The sequence below is a fragment of the Neophocaena asiaeorientalis genome, unplaced genomic scaffold, assembly GCF_003031525.2.
Source record: "Neophocaena asiaeorientalis asiaeorientalis breed wild unplaced genomic scaffold, Neophocaena_asiaeorientalis_V1.1 scaffold129, whole genome shotgun sequence".
Classification (NCBI taxonomy): domain Eukaryota; kingdom Metazoa; phylum Chordata; class Mammalia; order Artiodactyla; family Phocoenidae; genus Neophocaena; species Neophocaena asiaeorientalis.
The window spans coordinates 5,265,189-5,283,995 of record NW_020172446.1 but is presented as its reverse complement, the minus strand read 5'-3'; the positions used below and the strand labels follow the sequence as shown (position 1 = coordinate 5,283,995).

Genomic DNA, 18,807 nt, shown 5'->3' with positions numbered 1-18,807 from the left:
GCCACCAGGGAAGCCCCTTTGCTGGCTTTTTAAAAGCACCTTAGAAAAGCTCTAATGGCCATGAGATGGGGCCAACACTCCTCCCTAATAGCCCCTCTGCCCCACCCCTTGGTGAGCTACTCATACACCCATTCAGAGGGTCCAGGCAGAATCCAGGGACCACACTAGTAGTAGCCCCCCCGGAGCTAGGAGCCAGGCTCTGGCCTGGACGCCTCTGGGCGTTGGAGGTCAGGGTCGAGGTGGGATGCAATAGGTCCAGGGGCCAGCGTTTCCCAACAGACAGGAGAAGCGGGAGCCCGCCCCAGTAGAGGAGCAGCAGAGGGCTCAGTCTCCTGTGACAGTTGAAGACACACCCATTTGGACCCACTCTGTCTGTCTTCCCCATCCAGAGCCCCCACCCAGAAGAGCAGGTCCTGGGTCAGTAGTGGAAGCCAGAGGCTGGCCCAAGTCCCCCTGGGCTGGGTGAGCTGAGCTGGGCTGGGCTGGGGCAGAGGCAGAATGCTGCTGGGCGGTTCTCTGGGGAGAGAGGAATTGAAAAGCATCTCTGAGGAGGGCAGGGAGGGAGGGAGGCTGGGTGATGTACACACACACACACACACACACACACACACACCCTCCCTGACTTAGTCTAAGCCTCACTCCGGAGAACAGCAGTCTTCTCTCTGCTCTTGGAGCTGCTTTCTGTTGCTTCCCCGCCCATCTGTGCTGTCAGCAGCATCGGCAAAGTTGGCCTCAAACTTGAATGGAGCTGAAGGCTCCAGCTTCCCGGAGCTCCGTGGGGCAGTAGGCCGGCCTGAGCCTCTGAACTCAGCTGGTCCGGAGAGGCTGACCCTCCCAGCCCCCAGCTGGCCCTTGCTCTCCCGGGTGACACGTCTGCCCCTGACCTGTAGGCCCTGAGTCTGGGCTGAGGAATGGTGCGCTGAGGTCTCTCTGGAGCCCCTCGTCCCGGCCTGGAGCTGGAGCAGCCCAAGGCCCAGGCCAGCATGGCCCACCCCGGGCAGCCTCAGTTTTCCCCGGCGCAGGAGCCAGGCACCGTCTCACCCCTGGACCTGCCGGAGATGGAGAAACTCCTCACCAAGGTCGGGGGCCAGGATGACAAGCCCCTGAAGCTGTCCAAGTCCCCCTCGGGGGCTCTGGACCTGGAGCAGGGCTGCCACAGTCTGCCCTTCAAGGTGGTATCCGAGGGGCACCGGGAGGCCTCGCTCCCCCAGGCATCCTCCCGGGCCAGCTCGAGGCGGGCATCCTCCATTGCCACCACCTCCTATACCCAGGACAGAGAAGTTCCCAAAGATTACCTCGTCCTTGCCATCACCTCCTGCTTCTGCCCCATCTGGCCCCTCAACCTCATCCCCCTCATCTTTTCCATTATGGTAAGTGCTACTCTTTGTTCCAGGGCAGGGGCTGGGCCTGGGGTCAGCAGCCACGCTTCCCTGCAGGCACCAGTCTCCCTGCCTGGGAGGTAGAGAAAAGAGCTGGGTGCCGGGGGCTTGGGGGAAGATTCCCCTTCTCAGCTGGTCTATTACTCCCCCTTGGAGAGGGGTCCAGGGGCCTGGAGAGCTTCTGTTTGCTGTCCTCGTTCATCTCTGCTCCTGGACATCACAGCTTGACTTTGCACACATCCCTGCTGGGAAGGGGATTCCAGAGAGCCACCTGGAGCTAAATTCTGCACAGAAATACAGCCAAGTTGGGGGTCTTGCCTTTGCAGGGGTCGGGGGTGTTTTCCCAAGGAGTCATTCCTGAGTGGGGCTGTGAATCAGCAGAGGTTGCAGCTGGCATGGGGTCCCAGGGCCCCATGTTCTCAGGAGGGGAGCCAGGCACACCCCCTGGTGTTCTGTCAGCCTCTGGCAGCTCTGGTTTCCAAGAGCAGGCAGTGGCTTCCCTGCCATGGACTGAGGGCTCCGGGGCCCGGCTGCCCCAGGGCTGCTCCTCTGGGGGTAACTTCTCGCTGGGGCCCTCTGGGCCTCGCCTTTGCACCGATTTCAGCATGTCTTCAGGGTGGGGGGGCCTGGGCCAAGGGTGGGAACACACGTGTGTCAGAGGGCATGGCTGGCCTGGCCAGGGAGGGGCACGGGGGCTAGTCCTTGCTTCCTACACACTCATGCTCTAGGGTTTTGAGTAAATTACCTTAGATCATCTCCAATCCAAGTCATCTGGATAGAGCTACTTACAGAGGAGCCACAGAAAATGTCGGTACATGTTGGCAAGTGACTTCTGTGGTCCAGGAGATTGTGAGAGAGAGACACAGAGAGAGGCTGGCAGGGAATGACTTTCAGAATGAGGTTAGCGGCAGGGGACAGTACACTGAGAGGGGAGACACTGTCTGCTTCCCCTCTGGAGTGACTCGCCTGCTGAGTCACCCATCATCGAGCCCCCAGGAGCTGTGGCCATTCCTGCTGCCCCATTCTCCTCTGAGAAACCCCTTATTTCCTCATACGTCTCTATCCACTTCACCGAGGCCCAGTCTCCAGCCAGGGGGGCCTTCCCCAACCCCCATCAAATCCAGCACCACCTGCCAGGGCCTTAGGGGACACTGGCAGGGACTTGGTGTGGGCAGAAGAGCCAGGGCTGGGCCAGGCCTTTGAGGAACTTCCCGTGCTGCCTGCTGCTCTTGGAGGCAGCTGGGGGCAGAGCCGGGCCACAGGGGTGCAGCCAGTGGCTGTGGGCAGGGCCAGCCTCTTGGTTACAGGGAGAAGCCCCAGGAGGAGAGACAGGCTTTGCGGAGGGAATCCACACAAGGACCCAGGAGAAAACGTTCGCTAGAATCCATCTCCTGCTGGGGGTGGCAGGGTGTGAGCTGGGTAAGAGCTGCCTTTGTCAAGGGAAACCTGGGCCCAAGGCTGTGAGACCACCGAACCCACCCCCAGTGCATTTCTACATCCTTCTCAGGTTCTTGAGTCAGGTCTGATGGTCACCGGGCCTGGGGCAGGGAATACAGTGCTAAACCACATGCCATCACCAATCCCCACGAGCCTCCCGATCAGTGGGGAGAAACTTGTAAGCAGATCCTTACAACACATTGCAAGAAGCACCCACGCTAGACAAAACCACAGGGTATTCTGTGGCCTCGGGCAAGTCACTCAAACATCTTTTCTCCTCAGTATTCCCATCTGCAAAATGGGTGTCAGCATAACACCTAAATTATAGAGTTGTGTGAGGGTGAAATGAGATGAGCCATACAAAGTGCTAAAGCACCCAGCACATGGTAAGTGCTATTACGTGATGGTAGTAATTAGGTGAGTGTCTCCCTGGCGGGGACGGGAAGCCATCACGTTTGTTGGTTTTTTGTTTTTGTTTTTTTTTTTTTGGCTGCGCCACACAACATATGGGATCTTAGTTCCCTGACCAGGGATCGAACTTGTGCCCCCTGCATTGGAAGCACGGAGTCTTAACCACTGGACCACCAGGGAAGTCCTGTTTGTTGTTTTTCTTAGAGCTTTGAAATATAATTCACATATCATACAATTCACGCATCTAAAGTGTACAATTCAATGATTTTTGGTATATTCACAGACAAGCGCAACTATAACCACAGGCAACTTTAGAACATTTTCCTCACCTCCAAAAGAAACCCAGGGCCTTTTTTCTTCCCCATCCCTCCCAAACCTGAGCAATCACCCATCTTCTTTCTGTCTCCATGGTTTTGCCTCTTCTGGACATTTTATAAGCAGACATACCTCGTTTTATTGTGCTTTGCCGCTATTGCATTTTTTGCAAATTGAAGGTTTGTGGCAACCCTGCATCGAGCAAGTCTATCGCCGCCTTTTTTTTTCCAACAGCATTTGCTCACTTTGTGTCTCTGGGTCACATTTTGTTAATTCTCGAAATATGTCAAATGTTTTCATTATTATTATATTTGTCATGGTGACCTGTGATCAGTGATCTTTGATGTTATTAATGCAAAACGATCACAACTTGCCGAGCAATGATGATTAGCATTTTTTAGCAATAAAGTGTTTAAAAATTAAGGCATGTACATTGCTTATTTAGATAGTGTTATCGCACACTTACTAGACTACAGAAAGGTATAAACGTAACTTTTACATACACTGGGAATCCAAAACATTTGTGTGAGTCACTTTTTTGTGATATTCACTTTTCTAGTTCATAGGACACTCCCGTGCCCTGGGGAGGGAGGGGTCAGTTATTTATCTAGAGCTGAAATACTTGGTGCCACTCAAACAGCAGCAGGGGTGAAGGAGAGACAGAGAGTATGGAAAGAGAGTTAAGTCTCCATGCTGGTGTCTCCAGGTCCTGGCAACAGACTTCAGAGCTCCTCATCTGAAGTCTTCCCACTGGTTACCAAGTGAAGGATCAAGCCCTTGACCCCAGGGGAGAAGGAGACCCACAGCCCTGACAGCCTGGCTAGAGCTCACTGTCTGCAGAGCATGCCCTAGTATGAGGCTGACAGAGTCTAGCTAATTGTTCCCATTTACCAGATGAGGCAACTGAGGCATGTAAAACAGTGCCTTGCCCATGGTCACACAGCTGGCAAGAGGCACATCACCTGGATACTGAATCCAGTGTTCTCTTCATGGCCCCACCCTGTATCTACCTCTGGGACAAGGATGGTGTGTCCCTCCCAGGAAAGGCAAACCTTTTAGGCATTTATGCAGGGAGGGAATAATTCTACTTCCTTCCCTCTTTTTCTCCCCCACCTCCCAGTAGCCTCCTCTCCACCACCCACTTACTCCATCAGTGGAAGACTAATGGACCAGCAGTGTCCTTCCCACTGTAGCTCCGACAGGGGCCTGCTGGGACCAGGGCTGGGATCAGGGGCTCTACCTTAGGAGCTGTGATCACAGGTGTCCAGGCCCAGGCCTGCTCAGCACCGCAGCTTCCTGTGAGCTTCCTGGGGTGGCCAGGGCAAGGTTGGCTTCATCCATTTTACCTCTGGGTCAGGATGAGAAATGGCCATGCTCCCCGATCCAGCAAGATCTCCTGTCAATGAGGGATGCTGGGCCCCAGGCAGTGGGCCTTCAGTTGTTGATAAAAGAAGCATCAGATAGACTTGGGTGTGTATCCCATCTCTATCCCTTTTAAGTCACATGACCATGTCCAAAGCATTCAACCTCCTTCCTTAGCTCTAGTCTCCTCATCTATAAAATGTGTAATAAAACCACCTACCTCATAGGGCTGCTGGGAGGATTAAATGAACTAACGTGTGTGCCAAAGCCTGGAACATAGTAAATGCTTAATAAATGGAAGTGGTTGCTATTATTATTAATACTAAATGAAACTGCAATGTCAGAGGACAGGGCAAAGCCCCAGTGAACAGGCATTTCTGGCTTTTAGCAATTTGGATATAATGGAGTCTCACCCCTCATTATAGCCTTGGGAAAGGTAGGCAGCCCTGTCTGTGGTTTTGGTTGCAGCCTCTGAGCAGTCCCCCCTCTGTAGGTTGTTCCTACAGCATGTGGGAGCGACGCAGAGATCCAGAGTGGCTTCAACGCTTCCTTACTTAGGCATTTTCAACAACTTAATTATTTAACTCATGTGTTGCAGGCTTATTCTCATTCATTTATGATTTATCCATTCACTCAACAAGAGTGCTAAGTCCTGACCAGGGCTGACGGTCAGCTGGTGTGTAGGCATATGGCTTAAGACATTGACATCTTTCTTTCGGCCATACCTTGTGGCTTGTGGGATCTTAGTTCCCCAATCAGGGATCGAACCTGGGCCCTTGCAGTGAGAGCACGGAGTTCTAACCACCAGACCACCAGGGAAGCCTCTTGACATACTCCTGAATAAGTTGGTAAGCAGCTGCGGTCTCAAGCCCCTAAGTCTTGCCAATCCCTCCCATCCACCACTGCAGCTGCCCTGACTCCTTCCCCAGGATCCTCCACCACCCCTTCCCTCTCTCCAGCAACAGGGGGGTTAAACTGTAGTCAGGGCATTTCAGAAACAATTGTATCTATCCAGAGAGAGTGCTGTGAAGCACATGGAGAAGCACATCCTTTTGCCTTGATCTACTGGGAGATGCTTGATCTCTGTGGAAGGGCCAATAACTGATCAGCCCTGGCACATCTTGTCAGTTCTCCTGAGATCTGCTAGGCCTTGGCCTGAGCCTCAAGGGCGGAGAAAGCTCGTTCCTGAGAAGCTCTGTTGCCACCCTCCTCTGGCTGGTTTCAGCCTCTAGCAGCTCTCACCAGCATCCTTCTCACCCTATCCTCTCCCCAACCCCGCCTTGTCCTTTCCCCACACTCCGACTGTTTTCAGTATCTTTCCTCACTGATCTATTAACCTGAATTCATTTTCTCACTCACCATTCCCACAGTCGTTGCAATCACAAATGATCTATTAATTCCGTCACTACAGCCATTACCGCAGTTATTATTAGTGTGCCTTCAACTTGAGCCATTTGGTATAAGAGGAAGCTGACGTCACTAACGGGGATGCAGAGCAGCTGGTAATTTACTCATAAAAAGAAATGAAGGGTTTTTCTCCATCCCTGGAAACAAGGGATGGATCTTTCATTTGGTAACTAATTGGGGAGGGGGGTACTTCAGAAATGAGTGTCAGCTAGCAGTGGACAGCTTCTCATGTAAAATTAGGGCTCTATTCTTAGAGGCAGTTACTATCCCTCCTTTCTACAGATTGGAAAACTAAAATTTACAGAATAGTTGTGAGGTTTACATCGCATAGAGTGTATAAAGTGTCTGACACAACAAAGAAGCTACAATCAGGTCTGCCCTGTTCCATGCAGCCATTCCCACTGTGTCTCCTTCAGTGGTGTCCCTCAGGCTTGAAGGGACACGCATGACCTTCCATCAATCCATGGATGCATGGATTGATGGCTCTGCGGATAAATGAGACTGGGCTCAGTATAACTGAAAAAAATTCTCTCTCCCTCTCACCTTTCTTCCTCACCTCTCATACCCAAGAAACTACCTGTGTGCCTCTCTCCGTGGCCCTGAATCATTACTGCACAGACTTTTTCTGGAAAATGGGGGGCAGGACTCATCTTAAACCCTCTGCCCCTCCCCCTGATGCTATATTTACAGCTGAGAATGAGTCCTGGATAATGATTCAATGCAACCCCAGGATTTCTGAAGCTGAAATTCCTGGAAATCCCAGAAGTCTTTCTGTATGTTGCTCCCTCTTCCTCCCAATGTTGCCTCGATGTTGATGTCCTGAGTTTGGTGACCTGAGCTTGCCATCCATTAGAGCATTTTATCCTCTACCACTCCTATGAGGCAGGGATTGTTATTAGGCCATTTTACAGATGAGGAGATGCAGCTGGAATGTAGAACACCAGGCAGGCGTGGTGAGAGAAGCGACTGGAGAAATGGAGAAAGGCCAGATCAAGAAGGGCCCCAACTGTCACAAAACGGAATCTGGATTTTGTCCTGTAGGCACTGGGGAGCCTACAACTGGGTGAGACAAATAGAGGATTTCTTCAAGACAGGAGAGAAAAAGATCTAGTCAAGAAGGAGAGGGTGAAAAAAAAAAAAAAAGGAGAGTGTGAAAAGACCAAGGAGTGATTGGTGCCCCAATGTCCCTGGGCAGCAGAGAGAGGCTGAGGTCTAGACTTGAGCTTGCATAGTTCCTGGCACAAGGTAAATGTTCAAATCATGCTAGGGATTATGACCATTCCAGTGGGGGTGGAGGAATCTCGGTGGGCTTCACAGAGGAGGTGGCATTGGAGCCAATTGTTGAAGGATAGAGAGGATTTGGACTTGAGGTGTTACGGGGGAGCAGGAATGTGGGTGGGAGAAATAGCGCGAGCAAAGGCAAGTGGAAGTCGGTGCTCATACCCTGAGCAGTCCAGATCGGCTAGACCCAGAGGTTGTGGAAGAGAACGGCAGAGGGTAAAACCATGAAATGCAAAGCAAACCTGAGTTTGGACTCTGTTCTGCAGACAGTGGGGGGCCGTGGAGGATGCTGGACAAGAGTGATTGCCTCAGCCATCATCATCTCTCTGAGCTTTTGCCTCAGCTCCTGGCTCTCCTGTGATCCCCCACTACAGTCAGGGGGGGTCTTTGGGAAACCTGCATCCAATCATACCATCCTCTGCCCCCATCCTTCCATCTTCACTGGCTCTCACTGTTCTGGGATAAGGACCGACCTCCTTGCTGTATGGGCAGAGCCCTACCTGGCCTGGCCCTGCCCGCCTCTGCAGCCTCTTCCTCACTGTCTCAGCCCCGGCTGCACTGGCCTTCGTCAAGTTCCCGCCTGCTTCCTCCCGTCAGTAACGATTTATTGAACATCTACATATTTGCCACGTAGGGACTCCCTCTGGGCCTTTGCACATGCTGTTCTCTCTGTGCGGAACACTCTTCTTCCATCTGAAAAAGAAGCGATTTAATTCTTACTCATCTCTCATATCTCAGTCCACATGTCCTCCCTTCAGGATGTGTTCCCTGACTCTCCCCTTTTATAAACTCTCATAGTACCAGGTGCCTCTCCTTCGGAACGCTACCCACACTTGCAATTTTGCTTTTATTTGTGTGGTCACAATGGAGGCCAGCCTCCCTCCAAGGCTGTAAGCTCCATGAGCCTAAGAACCGGGGCTCTCTTGTACACCGCTGCATCCCAGGGTCTTAGCACCATGCCTGGCATGAATATCTATAGGGTGAAATGGTGGTGTGGGGAGTAGAATGGAGAGGAAAAGAGCTTGGAGCCAGGGGGACCTTCAGGAGGCTCTTGTCATGGCTTGAGTGAGAAGTGGCCCCTGGAACTAGGGCAAGTGCAGCGAAGCTAGAGAGGAGAGTTGCAATGGAATTGACTAGGAGAGGAAACTAATTAGTAGAGTGGGATGGGAGGGGAGTTATGACCAAGTGGGAGGACTCCAGGCTGTTGCCAGTAATTGGGGCTTGAGCACGTGGAAGGAGGAGTGAAAGGCAAGGAGCAGATCTGGGAAGTAGGAAGCTGTGGTTTGGGGCCAAGTGAGTGAGGTCACACTGGGGCAGGCAGCTGGCACTGGCCTGGAAGGAGCTTGGCACAGGGAACCACGGGGTGGAGGTGGGGAATCAGAATTCTGAGAGATGAAGACAGGACCCAGGGGATGGGGGTGCCCCAATGAAAAGAACAGAGGGGGAAGTGTCGCTTCTGTGAACTTCAGCGTCTTTAAAAATGGGCAACACTGCCAACCTCATAGAACGATTCTGAGGCTAAATGAGAGCATTCAGGCATAGTCGTCAGTAAGCTGCCCGGCACAAAGTAAGGGCTCAATACGTCTTTGTCATCATCGTCACCATCATCATCAAGGTACTTGATGGTTCCATGCTGAACTCAGGAGCCTCCAATAATCAGAACATAAAATAACCAAATAAATGGCCTGAGGTCTTGTAAGCAGTCACACCTTTAGTAGACTCCTGCCTGTGCCTGTTCTATCAATAGAAGTCCAAGTTCTAGAGCTGGAGGAATCTGGAGGTCCCAGGCCAGCCTGGGCAGTGGTGAGGGGGGAGAAGCTTGGGACACACCTCCGACTGCTTCCCCCCGGACCCCTCATGATCCTATCTGTCCCTATGTCCTCTGTCCATCCCCATCCTAACCCACCTGATTTCACCCAATTCAATAGGGCCAAGAGAAGCCGAGCTCACTGAGAAGGAGTAAAATATCAGATAGGGCCCCTGTGAAGCCATACATGGCTCCGCCCCAGCCCCAGCCTCCCTGGTTCAAACCCCAAATGCCTCGCCTTTCTGGTGTGATCTGGGAAGTGGACTTGGTTGAACAAGGATGTGGTTCCTGGGTGGGATATAAGGAGAGGGAAGGCCAGTGATTTCTTTCCTTTTATGGCAAGAGGGGGCTCACAGAGGAAAAGAGGCAGGTATGTGAGGACATAGAAAAAGCCACAGGGCCTGCCTTAGTGCAGCTGTAGGAATGAACCTTGGGCTGGGGTCCGCCGGGGCCTGGCTTATCTCTCCTGCCAGCTCAGCATGGCCTGGGCCTGGTCCAGCCTCCCAGGCCCTCGGTCTCCACTATACCACCCTGCCTGTCACTGTCCTGAGATAACACCCTGCATTGCTTAGCCAGCCAGCGAGGGGCAGGCTTAGTTACGGGTCTCCTCAAGAGGTCTGGCCACTGGAGTCCAGGCCACTTCTCCCGAAGGAGCCCCCTGCCTCTCCCCTATGGAGGCTGCTGGAGTGTGGGCCGCAGTGGGGACCGGGTGTGTTCCAGAGGCTCAGGAAGGGGCCCCCTCCAAGGCTGCCAAGGACGGCCTTCCTGAGGTCTCTGCCACCTTCTCTCTGCAGTCTCGAAGTAGCATGCAACAGGGAGACCTGGACGGGGCCCGGAGGCTGGGCCGCCTGGCCGGGATGCTCAGCATCACCTTCATCATCCTGGGGGTCGTCATCATCATCGTGGCCGTGACTGTCAACTTTGCAGGTGAGGCCCAGCCGCACTCCAGCTTACTCAGTGTGAGGACTGTGGAAGGCGGTGGCCCAGCGCCCCGGGACAGGGGCGCTGGTGGGGAGAAGGGTAAGAGCATGTGTGGGCCACAGCCTTTTCCTCTCACTCAAGGAAAGCAACCCAGTCCCCTGCAGGGACTGCCTGAGTGGGGTTGGCTTTCTGACTTTCTAATGCCTGGAGAAGAGATCACTAGGAAAGGGTGTGGGAAGAGCACATGCCCAGGAGTCAGAGGCTACGAGCTCTAGTCTCAGCTCTGATGGTCCTGGGTCCCGCACCAGGGTCTGCCTGGGTTGAGTCTCGGGGTTTTCACGTCGAAAGCGGTAGGAAGGAGCCTCCAGCACAGAGGCTTTTGTGCGCATCACCTGAGATGATGCATGTGACCCTGCTTTGTAAACTGGGGACCTGCCAGACAGCATCCCTGATGAGCCAGCCAGGACCTACTGGAAGTAAACCATGCACGTGCTGGAAGTCAGGAAGCAACACTTTTGTGAGTGCCCAAAGGTGGCCCAGGGAAGTTATCCAAGGGGGACGACCATTTTCAAAGGTGACACTCAGCTGCTCACAGAGCCCAGGCAGCTTTGAGAATTTCTGGGCTATGCAGGTCAGTGTTGTCCGTTTCCCTCTCGTCACACACTCACATTGGGAGCCTCCAAGCATCTCTGCCCCTTTGGGGATCAACATAAGCTGTTCCCCTAAAGACCCTGCCCCTCAATGTGTGCTCCACGGGCCAGCAGCCGTGGCTGCTGATGCCAGGAAAGGGCTGGAAATATCCCGAAGGAGCCCCCTGCCTCTCCCCTATGGAGGCTGCTGGAGTGTGGGCCGCAGTGGGGACCGGGTGTGTTCCAGAGGCTCAGGAAGGGGCCCCCTCCAAGGCTGCCAAGGACGGCCTTCCTGAGGTCTCTGCCACCTTCTCTCTGCAGTCTCGAAGTAGCATGCAACAGGGAGACCTGGACGGGGCCCGGAGGCTGGGCCGCCTGGCCGGGATGCTCAGCATCACCTTCATCATCCTGGGGGTCGTCATCATCATCGTGGCCGTGACTGTCAACTTTGCAGGTGAGGCCCAGCCGCACTCCAGCTTACTCAGTGTGAGGACTGTGGAAGGCGGTGGCCCAGCGCCCCGGGACAGGGGCGCTGGTGGGGAGAAGGGTAAGAGCATGTGTGGGCCACAGCCTTTTCCTCTCACTCAAGGAAAGCAACCCAGTCCCCTGCAGGGACTGCCTGAGTGGGGTTGGCTTTCTGACTTTCTAATGCCTGGAGAAGAGATCACTAGGAAAGGGTGTGGGAAGAGCACATGCCCAGGAGTCAGAGGCTACGAGCTCTAGTCTCAGCTCTGATGGTCCTGGGTCCCGCACCAGGGTCTGCCTGGGTTGAGTCTCGGGGTTTTCACGTCGAAAGCGGTAGGAAGGAGCCTCCAGCACAGAGGCTTTTGTGCGCATCACCTGAGATGATGCATGTGACCCTGCTTTGTAAACTGGGGACCTGCCAGACAGCATCCCTGATGAGCCAGCCAGGACCTACTGGAAGTAAACCATGCACGTGCTGGAAGTCAGGAAGCAACACTTTTGTGAGTGCCCAAAGGTGGCCCAGGGAAGTTATCCAAGGGGGACGACCATTTTCAAAGGTGACACTCAGCTGCTCACAGAGCCCAGGCAGCTTTGAGAATTTCTGGGCTATGCAGGTCAGTGTTGTCCGTTTCCCTCTCGTCACACACTCACATTGGGAGCCTCCAAGCATCTCTGCCCCTTTGGGGATCAACATAAGCTGTTCCCCTAAAGACCCTGCCCCTCAATGTGTGCTCCACGGGCCAGCAGCCGTGGCTGCTGATGCCAGGAAAGGGCTGGAAATACAGAATCTCAGGCTCCACCCAGACCCACTGAATCAGAATCTGTGTTTTAATAAGATTCCCAGCCCAATCGTCATAGTTTGGGAGGCACTGATCTGGGATACAGAGTTTTCAACTTGGGGTAGAAAGCCTGGGATTCAGCCGTGGGGTCATGGGGAACCTTGGCCTCGTAGGAGAGGGAAGAGTTCAGGTCTGTAATCAGTCTGCCTGGGTTCAAAATGCAGGTCCTCCATTTCATCTGCCTGAGCGGAAGCACGTTCCATAATCTCTGAGTTTGACGGGTGTGCAGGTGCCTGAGAAGCAGGAACCCACTAGCCCAGGGTATGAGCCTCAGTGTCACCTTCTGACGTCTCAGTCTCTGTCCTGCCGCTGCTTGTCACCTTAGCCATGACTCTTTCAACGGCAAGTGACAACCACTGGACTCAAACTGGCAAAGGGGACTGTTTAGTTTTCACTAAAATATTCAAGCAGCGATGGTCCTAGCCTCAGGGGTCCACGTGCCTACCTCCGAACCAACCACCGAGGCCCCGGTCCTGTCCTTGGCAGGAGCTCACTTCCACCGGGAGCCCCCAGCCAACTCACCCCGGTACCATTTCCCGCTAGGAAACAGAGACTCAAATCCTCAAAAAAGGGACCGGAAGACCCTATGTTCTGAGCTCTGTCCTGCCATACCTGTTCTTTTCTTTACAGTTCAGAAGAAATAAACCTAACTAGGGGGCTGTGCTAGCAGAAGCAGGCCCCCGCCCGCTGGAAAGCTCCGCACCCACATGCCCCACGTACCTCGGAGTACAGGATGGTGACTGCCAAGTGCCCACCTGTCCCCCAGCTCCAAAAGTACAAACTTGGAGGGAAACCCCCAAGTCACCCCATTGCCAGCCCGCATCAAATGGGAAAGCAAGAGGAAGAAAGGAAGGGAGGAAATGAAATTGACTGTGAAACCAGTGAATACTGTGGTTTAATCTCAGATGCACGTCCCGGCATTTTAACCCCAGGGTTCTGGCTGGTTTCTCATCCCCACGATTTCCTGGGACCTGCCAAGCAGCACATACTGCCAGAGTGAGAAGAAACCAGCCCCACAAGCAAGACGACAGCGGGGAGAGAGGTAGCACAGTCCCTGCGTGTCTGATGACCGGGAGAAAAGACGCGGGCCTTTATTATCTTTTGTATTTTCTTGAGGCAGGATAAAAAAGACTGTTTGCATGCCTTGTGCCACGTGCCTGCTGCGATCCCAGCCAGTACCCTGAGCTCAGAGGCCAAGCTTCTGCTCAGCACATGCCCTGGAACCCCTCGGACACACAGGATGTGCAGCTGCTCTGGAAAGAGGCAACAGCCATACTTCAATCCTACATCCATCGCAGGGTGGAGGCACCGAGCGGAATGTTGGTGGAGACAGAAACGGGGACAGCATGACCCATAGACCTCTTCCCAGACATTTCAGCCTCACGAGCATCTCGGCTGAGAAGTCTGGTGTCAGAGCATCTGCCAGGCTGACGCAGTCTGCCTCTAGTCCCTACCTGGGCTGTAGCCTGGGGCACCAACCAAGAACTCCCGGGGCCTGACCTTGCCTCCAGGACAGCCAGTGAAAAGGAACCCAGGCCTGAGCTCTCATCCTGACAGGCCCTCCCTGGCTGTCTGGGGCACAAACTCGGAGTTTCATGCAGAGGGGCTCAGGGTCCCCATGCAGAGTGGCTCAGGGGGGGCCTGGGCTCCCAGCTCCCAGCCCAGCTGCATCTGATGCTCTGTGCCTCACCCTGTGCCCCTGGTCAACCACAAACAGCGAAGGCTTTCCCTGGAGCAGGCTTTGGGACCACCCCTGGGGAAAATTCCCATGGGCTCCCAGGTCATTAGGGGTGTTTGTGCCCTCTGCAGGGGCGTGGGCCAGAGTTTTTATGAAGGTTTGTTGTTCATGGGGTCTAGAGAGTTTCAAGATAGAGGGAAGAGCTTGGCTGAAGGGTCCCATCTTTGGGGACCCGGGCTTAGGAACACATCCACATGCCCAGAATCAGAGGCCCGGACACCATGGCCTTTGTCTCAGGACCTAATGGGACACCTGGAAGGAGTTAAGCAGGGCCCCTCAGATTTCTCCCTGGTCTTTCTTGCTCCCACTTCCCCTGTTGGCTTCAGCCCCCAAACCCTTGGAGAAGGATGCTACAGGCCTTCCCACCCTGTGAGGCCCTGCCTAGCAGCTAGGGTTCCAGGAGGTTGGGTGGGCAGGTTCTCAGGGCCCCAAGTTGGCCAAGAATGTTTCCTCTGTGCCTGTTCAGGACCCTCATGCCTCCTTTCAGGGTCCCTGCCCGTCTCTCCCACCCTCCTCAGAGGCTCCTGAGGAGGGAGCATGTCAGCACAGAGGCTCTGTCTGCCGGGAGGGGCTCTGGGTCCTGGGTGCAGCCCCAAGCCTTCTAGGAGGGCCTGTATGAACGACGGGAGGGTTCAGGGCCCAGGGGCACGGGCAGATCCCTCTAGGGCTGGCGTTCCTGTGTCAGTCACCCACCCAGGGAATAAACTCCAACCTCTCCCGACCCTAAAGGAGGGACCAGCTGGATTTGCTTTATGGGACCTTTGAGGCCAAAATAGAAATGCCCGTGTTTGTCGGGGGGGAGGAAGGGGATAAGCCCAGAGTATCTGTGTCACTTTCAAGGTCAGGCCAGGCCAGGGGAGTCATGATGAGGTCTATGAATCTGACATTCACCGGCCCCCACCCTGGAAGGAGGGGTCATGAGTCAGCTGTCTTCCGGCAGGTCCCAGGGGTCCCCAGCTTCAGCACCCCAGGGAGAAGAGAGCAGTGAACCAGACTGTTTAGGCGTGGTCTTGTGGGAAAATGATGGCAGAGGTGGGACCGCGGCCTCTGTGTGCCCTGGGACCGTCACGCACACCTAGACCTGCCCCCCCATCTACAGTCTCACCCACAAAAACAGGCCCTGCCACGCACGCACTCCCACAGATACACACACTGGTTCCTACTCCAAACCCAGGACAGTGGAGAAGGAGAGAAGCCACAGCAGATCACTGCAAACGCAGGCACGGCAGAGCATCCTTCCGTTCGGGCGAGAACGACTCGAGAGTTTCCCAGTCATACTAAGGATGTAGCTCAGAGGCCTCCAAGGTGTGTGGGAGGGGCAGAGGCCTCGGGAGACCGGCCCTTCCAGCAGAGAGGAGCCCAGGGCCAGAGGATGGGAAACCCTTCAGAGGTAAGGCTGGGACGGAGGGACCCTGCTGCCTTCCACCCACAGGTCTCCTGACTCCCCCAGGCCTCGTTGAACATGAAGGGACAGCGGCCCTGCCATCCTAGCGCCTTCGTGGGTCCAGTACTGGCTGCATGAACACGGTGGTCCCCTGGCTTGGGGCACTGACCCAGCCCCTCCCCAGGTCCCCTAGGGAACAGCAAGCACCACCCCCTGACCACCACCAGCCCCCACTCACCAGTTCTCTCCTCTGTATTTCTCGGCATGGAAAGAAATAAAGCTGACCATCCACGCCCACCGAGGGTCTGTTTGTGCCGCTGGGTTCAAAGGGTTCCAAACAACTTGGGGGGCACTGGGGAGCCTGGCCATCCAGGGGCTCCATGACCACCATGAAGCATTCCCCTGGGCAAGCCATCTGTTCTCACCCAGCCTCAGTTTCTCTGGTGAGCGATGCTGATCTTCCCTTGGTCGTTCCTTCTGCCTCTGAACAAAGGTCTCAGGCACTGAAGAGGGCAGGAGGCTGTGCTGGCGTCTTACAAACCTTGGTAAATCCACACAGCCATCCAAGGGGGTCGCTAGTGTTATCCTGGGGTTCCGATTAGTAAACCGAGGTTCAGAGAGGTTCAGACACTGGGCCCGGGTCACACCGTGTCTGGCATGCAGAAGGTACTGAAGAAATGTTGGTGAACTGACCGTATCCCTAGGTGTGACCCCAAAGTTGGCTTCTTGCCGCCATGCTTTGCTGCCTGGAGAGCAAAGGCTGTAGGGGGCAAAGGGCGTAGGGGAACATGTGTCTGAGATTCAGCAAGGGAAAAGCTGCAGCTTCCACAATGCAGAAAGCCTGAAATCACAGATGGCTGTGCCCTCTCTCCACCTGGACTCCCCACCTGTGAACGGTGTGGTGATCCTCTCTGCACACCCACAGGGCTGGCGGAGACCCAGTGGTGTGTCCTGGTGAACCGTGAGGGCTGGATACACGTGGGGAAGGCCAATAACAATTTCCCAAGGCACAGCCAGGAGAGCACCCCAGAACCTGGGAGGTGCTGGGCATCCCAGGCTGGCCCTTGAGACTCTGCTCCCCTCCATCCCCAGCCCTACCTGCCTCTCCCTGACCCATGACAGGAGACCACCCCGCATGCCCAGGAGAGGTCTCTGGCCCAGGCCTCACACCTTCACTCCTTGGCTGTGTCAACTTGAGCAGCCCTGGCCTCTCTCTGGGCCTCAGTCTCCAGGTAAAGGAGTGAGCTGTGCGGGTCTAGAGCGGGCTTCTCAATCCCTCCCGGCGGCACGCTGGAATCACCTGGGAGCGTGGGCCACGCTGGTGCCTGGCCGCCACTCCTAGTGAATCAGGTTTAAGTGGTCTGAGGTGTGGCCTAAGCTTCCAGAGCCTTTAAAGATTTCCAGGTGATCCCAATGGTCATTTGAAGTTGGGAGCTATGGGGCTGGGCCCTCGAGACTTACTACTCAGCATTAATGGGCGTCGCCAGGAGCGGTCAGAAATGCAGAAGCTCAGGCCACACCCCGATCCAGAATCTCTGCCCTTTCACAAGATCACCAGTGGTTCCTGTGCACTGAAGTTGGGGACACTCTGGGCTAGACGCCTGAAGCCGAGTCACGTGGGCCAACTTGCTGCAGTCTCCCCTTAGGCCGTAACTTCTGCGGGGACGGGTCTTTTATCTCCCCTCTAAAAATAATAATTGTTTTCCTTTCTTTTTCGGCCACTCTGCGCGGCTTGTGGGATCTTAGCTCCTCAAACGGGGACTGGACCCGGGCCCTCGGCAGTGAGAGCACAGAGTCCTAACCACTGGACTGCCAGGGAAGTCCCATTCTCCTTTCTTGCTTACAAGGGTCTACTGAAACAAATGGAGAGAATCTAGGCAATACTGAGAAGCAAAGAGAAGGACATTAAGAGAAACCCCAAATAAGTTGGGGGGGTCTCATAGCAGAAAAATTCTTCACCCTGTTTCCCAGAGTGTTTGTGAAACTGAGTTCCCCTTTAATGGAGTTCCCTTAACGAGTTTATGATTGATCTCTCTCTCCAACACTTTATTCCCTTTCTTGTTCCCTCTGACCCCAACCCTGAGCGAACTGAACATTAATCAGCCAGAATCAGATGACTCAGACTGCTGTTGTGAATATCAACACCAAGGTACTAGAACTGCTGTTATAGATCTCGTCATTAACCTGCAAATTCAGGTCATTTCTCTAGGGCAAGATGAGCTAAAAGACCCCCGAGCCACAGACCACCTGGCCTGGGAATCCAGAGACATCCTGACTCATGAAACTATGATTAAGAAATGTCACAAGACAATGATTAATCCCAGCCAGTTTGTTATTCCCTTTAAAAGAAACAAACAAACTGCTAACTCAAAGACCAAGTTGGAGTGGATCTGAGGCCTGTCTCCCACTCCCTTGCTGGGTGCTCTGTAATAAACCTTTACTTTGCGGCAAACTCCTGCTGTCAGAGTCTGGCTTTCTGTGCTGTGGGCACACTAGCCCTTTGCTCCGTTACATTTGCCTGTGAGGCTGCAGTGCGCAGAAGGTGGCCTGTGTGGGTGTGGGTATGTATGGGTGGTGAGTGTGCCCCCAAAGCACAAATCCCTAGGAAGCCAGGACCTTCTCCCCTCTCCCAGCCTGTCACCCCTCACCCCCACCCCATGCACCGGCTAGAACCTGCATGGGGCTGGTGGAGGCAAGTAGGTGTTTTAAAGCTGCTTGGATGGAAAGTTCTACTCACAGTCAAAATTAACACCCTGGTTCTCTTGGGTCTCCATCCCCCAGCCCCTAGGCCCTGAAGCGTGAGGAAGGGACCTTGAGAAGCTGTGATGCCTCTTGCACCCCTGTCCTCTAGCAGAAATTCCTATTCCCAGGGTTGGCCCAGGTACACATGGTTCCCCTGTACTGATGGCCCAACGGGCCCACTGCAGGCAGAGGAAGTACGGAAATTGTAAAAGGCCTCCCCTTCCTGGCTGTGTTTGTAGCCCACTCCCAGCCTGGAGCCCTGAGGACAGCTGGATTGCAGAGGCCCGGGCACAGCTGACTTCCCCCACTGGCCTGCCCACACCGCCCCACTGCGACAGGGCTGCCGAGGGTCCCCCCCTGGAGCCGGGGGACAGAGCTGGTCAGCTAGAAGCTGGGCCCTGCCAGGGTTTCTGCCTCCTGCATTATTGATCTGCTGCCTGGCCGTGGACGTGAATAATTCATCAGAGCAGGAAGCCTGAGGATCGCAAACTCTAGGCATCTGGGCCCCTCCCCACCTCGAGCTCTGGGTTTACTCTGCTCTGCCTAACACGCTTCTAGGAAGGCCCCTGCTGATTCTCCAGTTTCTCCTCCTGCCAACAGGGCAGGCTTAGAAAGACCTCGAAGGTTTGGGGTTGCAGCGAACCCAGCTGCCCACAGCTCCGGGAGCAGAGCGTCCATCCCCACCATGCT

At 54.6% G+C, this 18,807-nt stretch overlaps 1 protein-coding gene across 2 annotated transcripts; it reads left to right on the top strand.

The window, feature by feature from the left end:
• Window positions 1-905: 905 nt before the first annotated feature.
• On the top strand, window positions 906-12,921 carry TRARG1 (trafficking regulator of GLUT4 (SLC2A4) 1). Of its 2 annotated transcripts, none has more exons than XM_024737309.1 (3): window positions 906-1,370; window positions 10,194-10,326; window positions 12,884-12,921. In XM_024737309.1, exons 1-3 carry the CDS (start codon window positions 984-986, stop codon window positions 12,895-12,897), a joined length of 534 nt encoding a protein of 177 aa, XP_024593077.1. In that variant the 5' UTR covers window positions 906-983; the 3' UTR covers window positions 12,898-12,921. The 2 variants fall into 2 exon arrangements, with proteins under 2 accessions (XP_024593077.1, XP_024593076.1); XM_024737308.1 differs by having other exon boundaries at window positions 984-1,370; window positions 12,797-12,897.
• Window positions 12,922-18,807: the final 5,886 nt, after the last annotated feature.

Coding starts and splice junctions, on each gene's coding strand:
- TRARG1 (XM_024737308.1), top strand. CDS start 984: ATGGCCCACCCCGGGCAGCCTCAGTTTTCCCCGGCGCAGGAGCCAGGC. Junction 1,371..10,193: donor CCCTCATCTTTTCCATTATG/GTAAGTGCTACT, acceptor TTCTCTCTGCAG/TCTCGAAGTAGCATGCAACA. Junction 10,327..12,796: donor CGTGACTGTCAACTTTGCAG/GTGAGGCCCAGC, acceptor ATTTCCCGCTAG/GAAACAGAGACTCAAATCCT.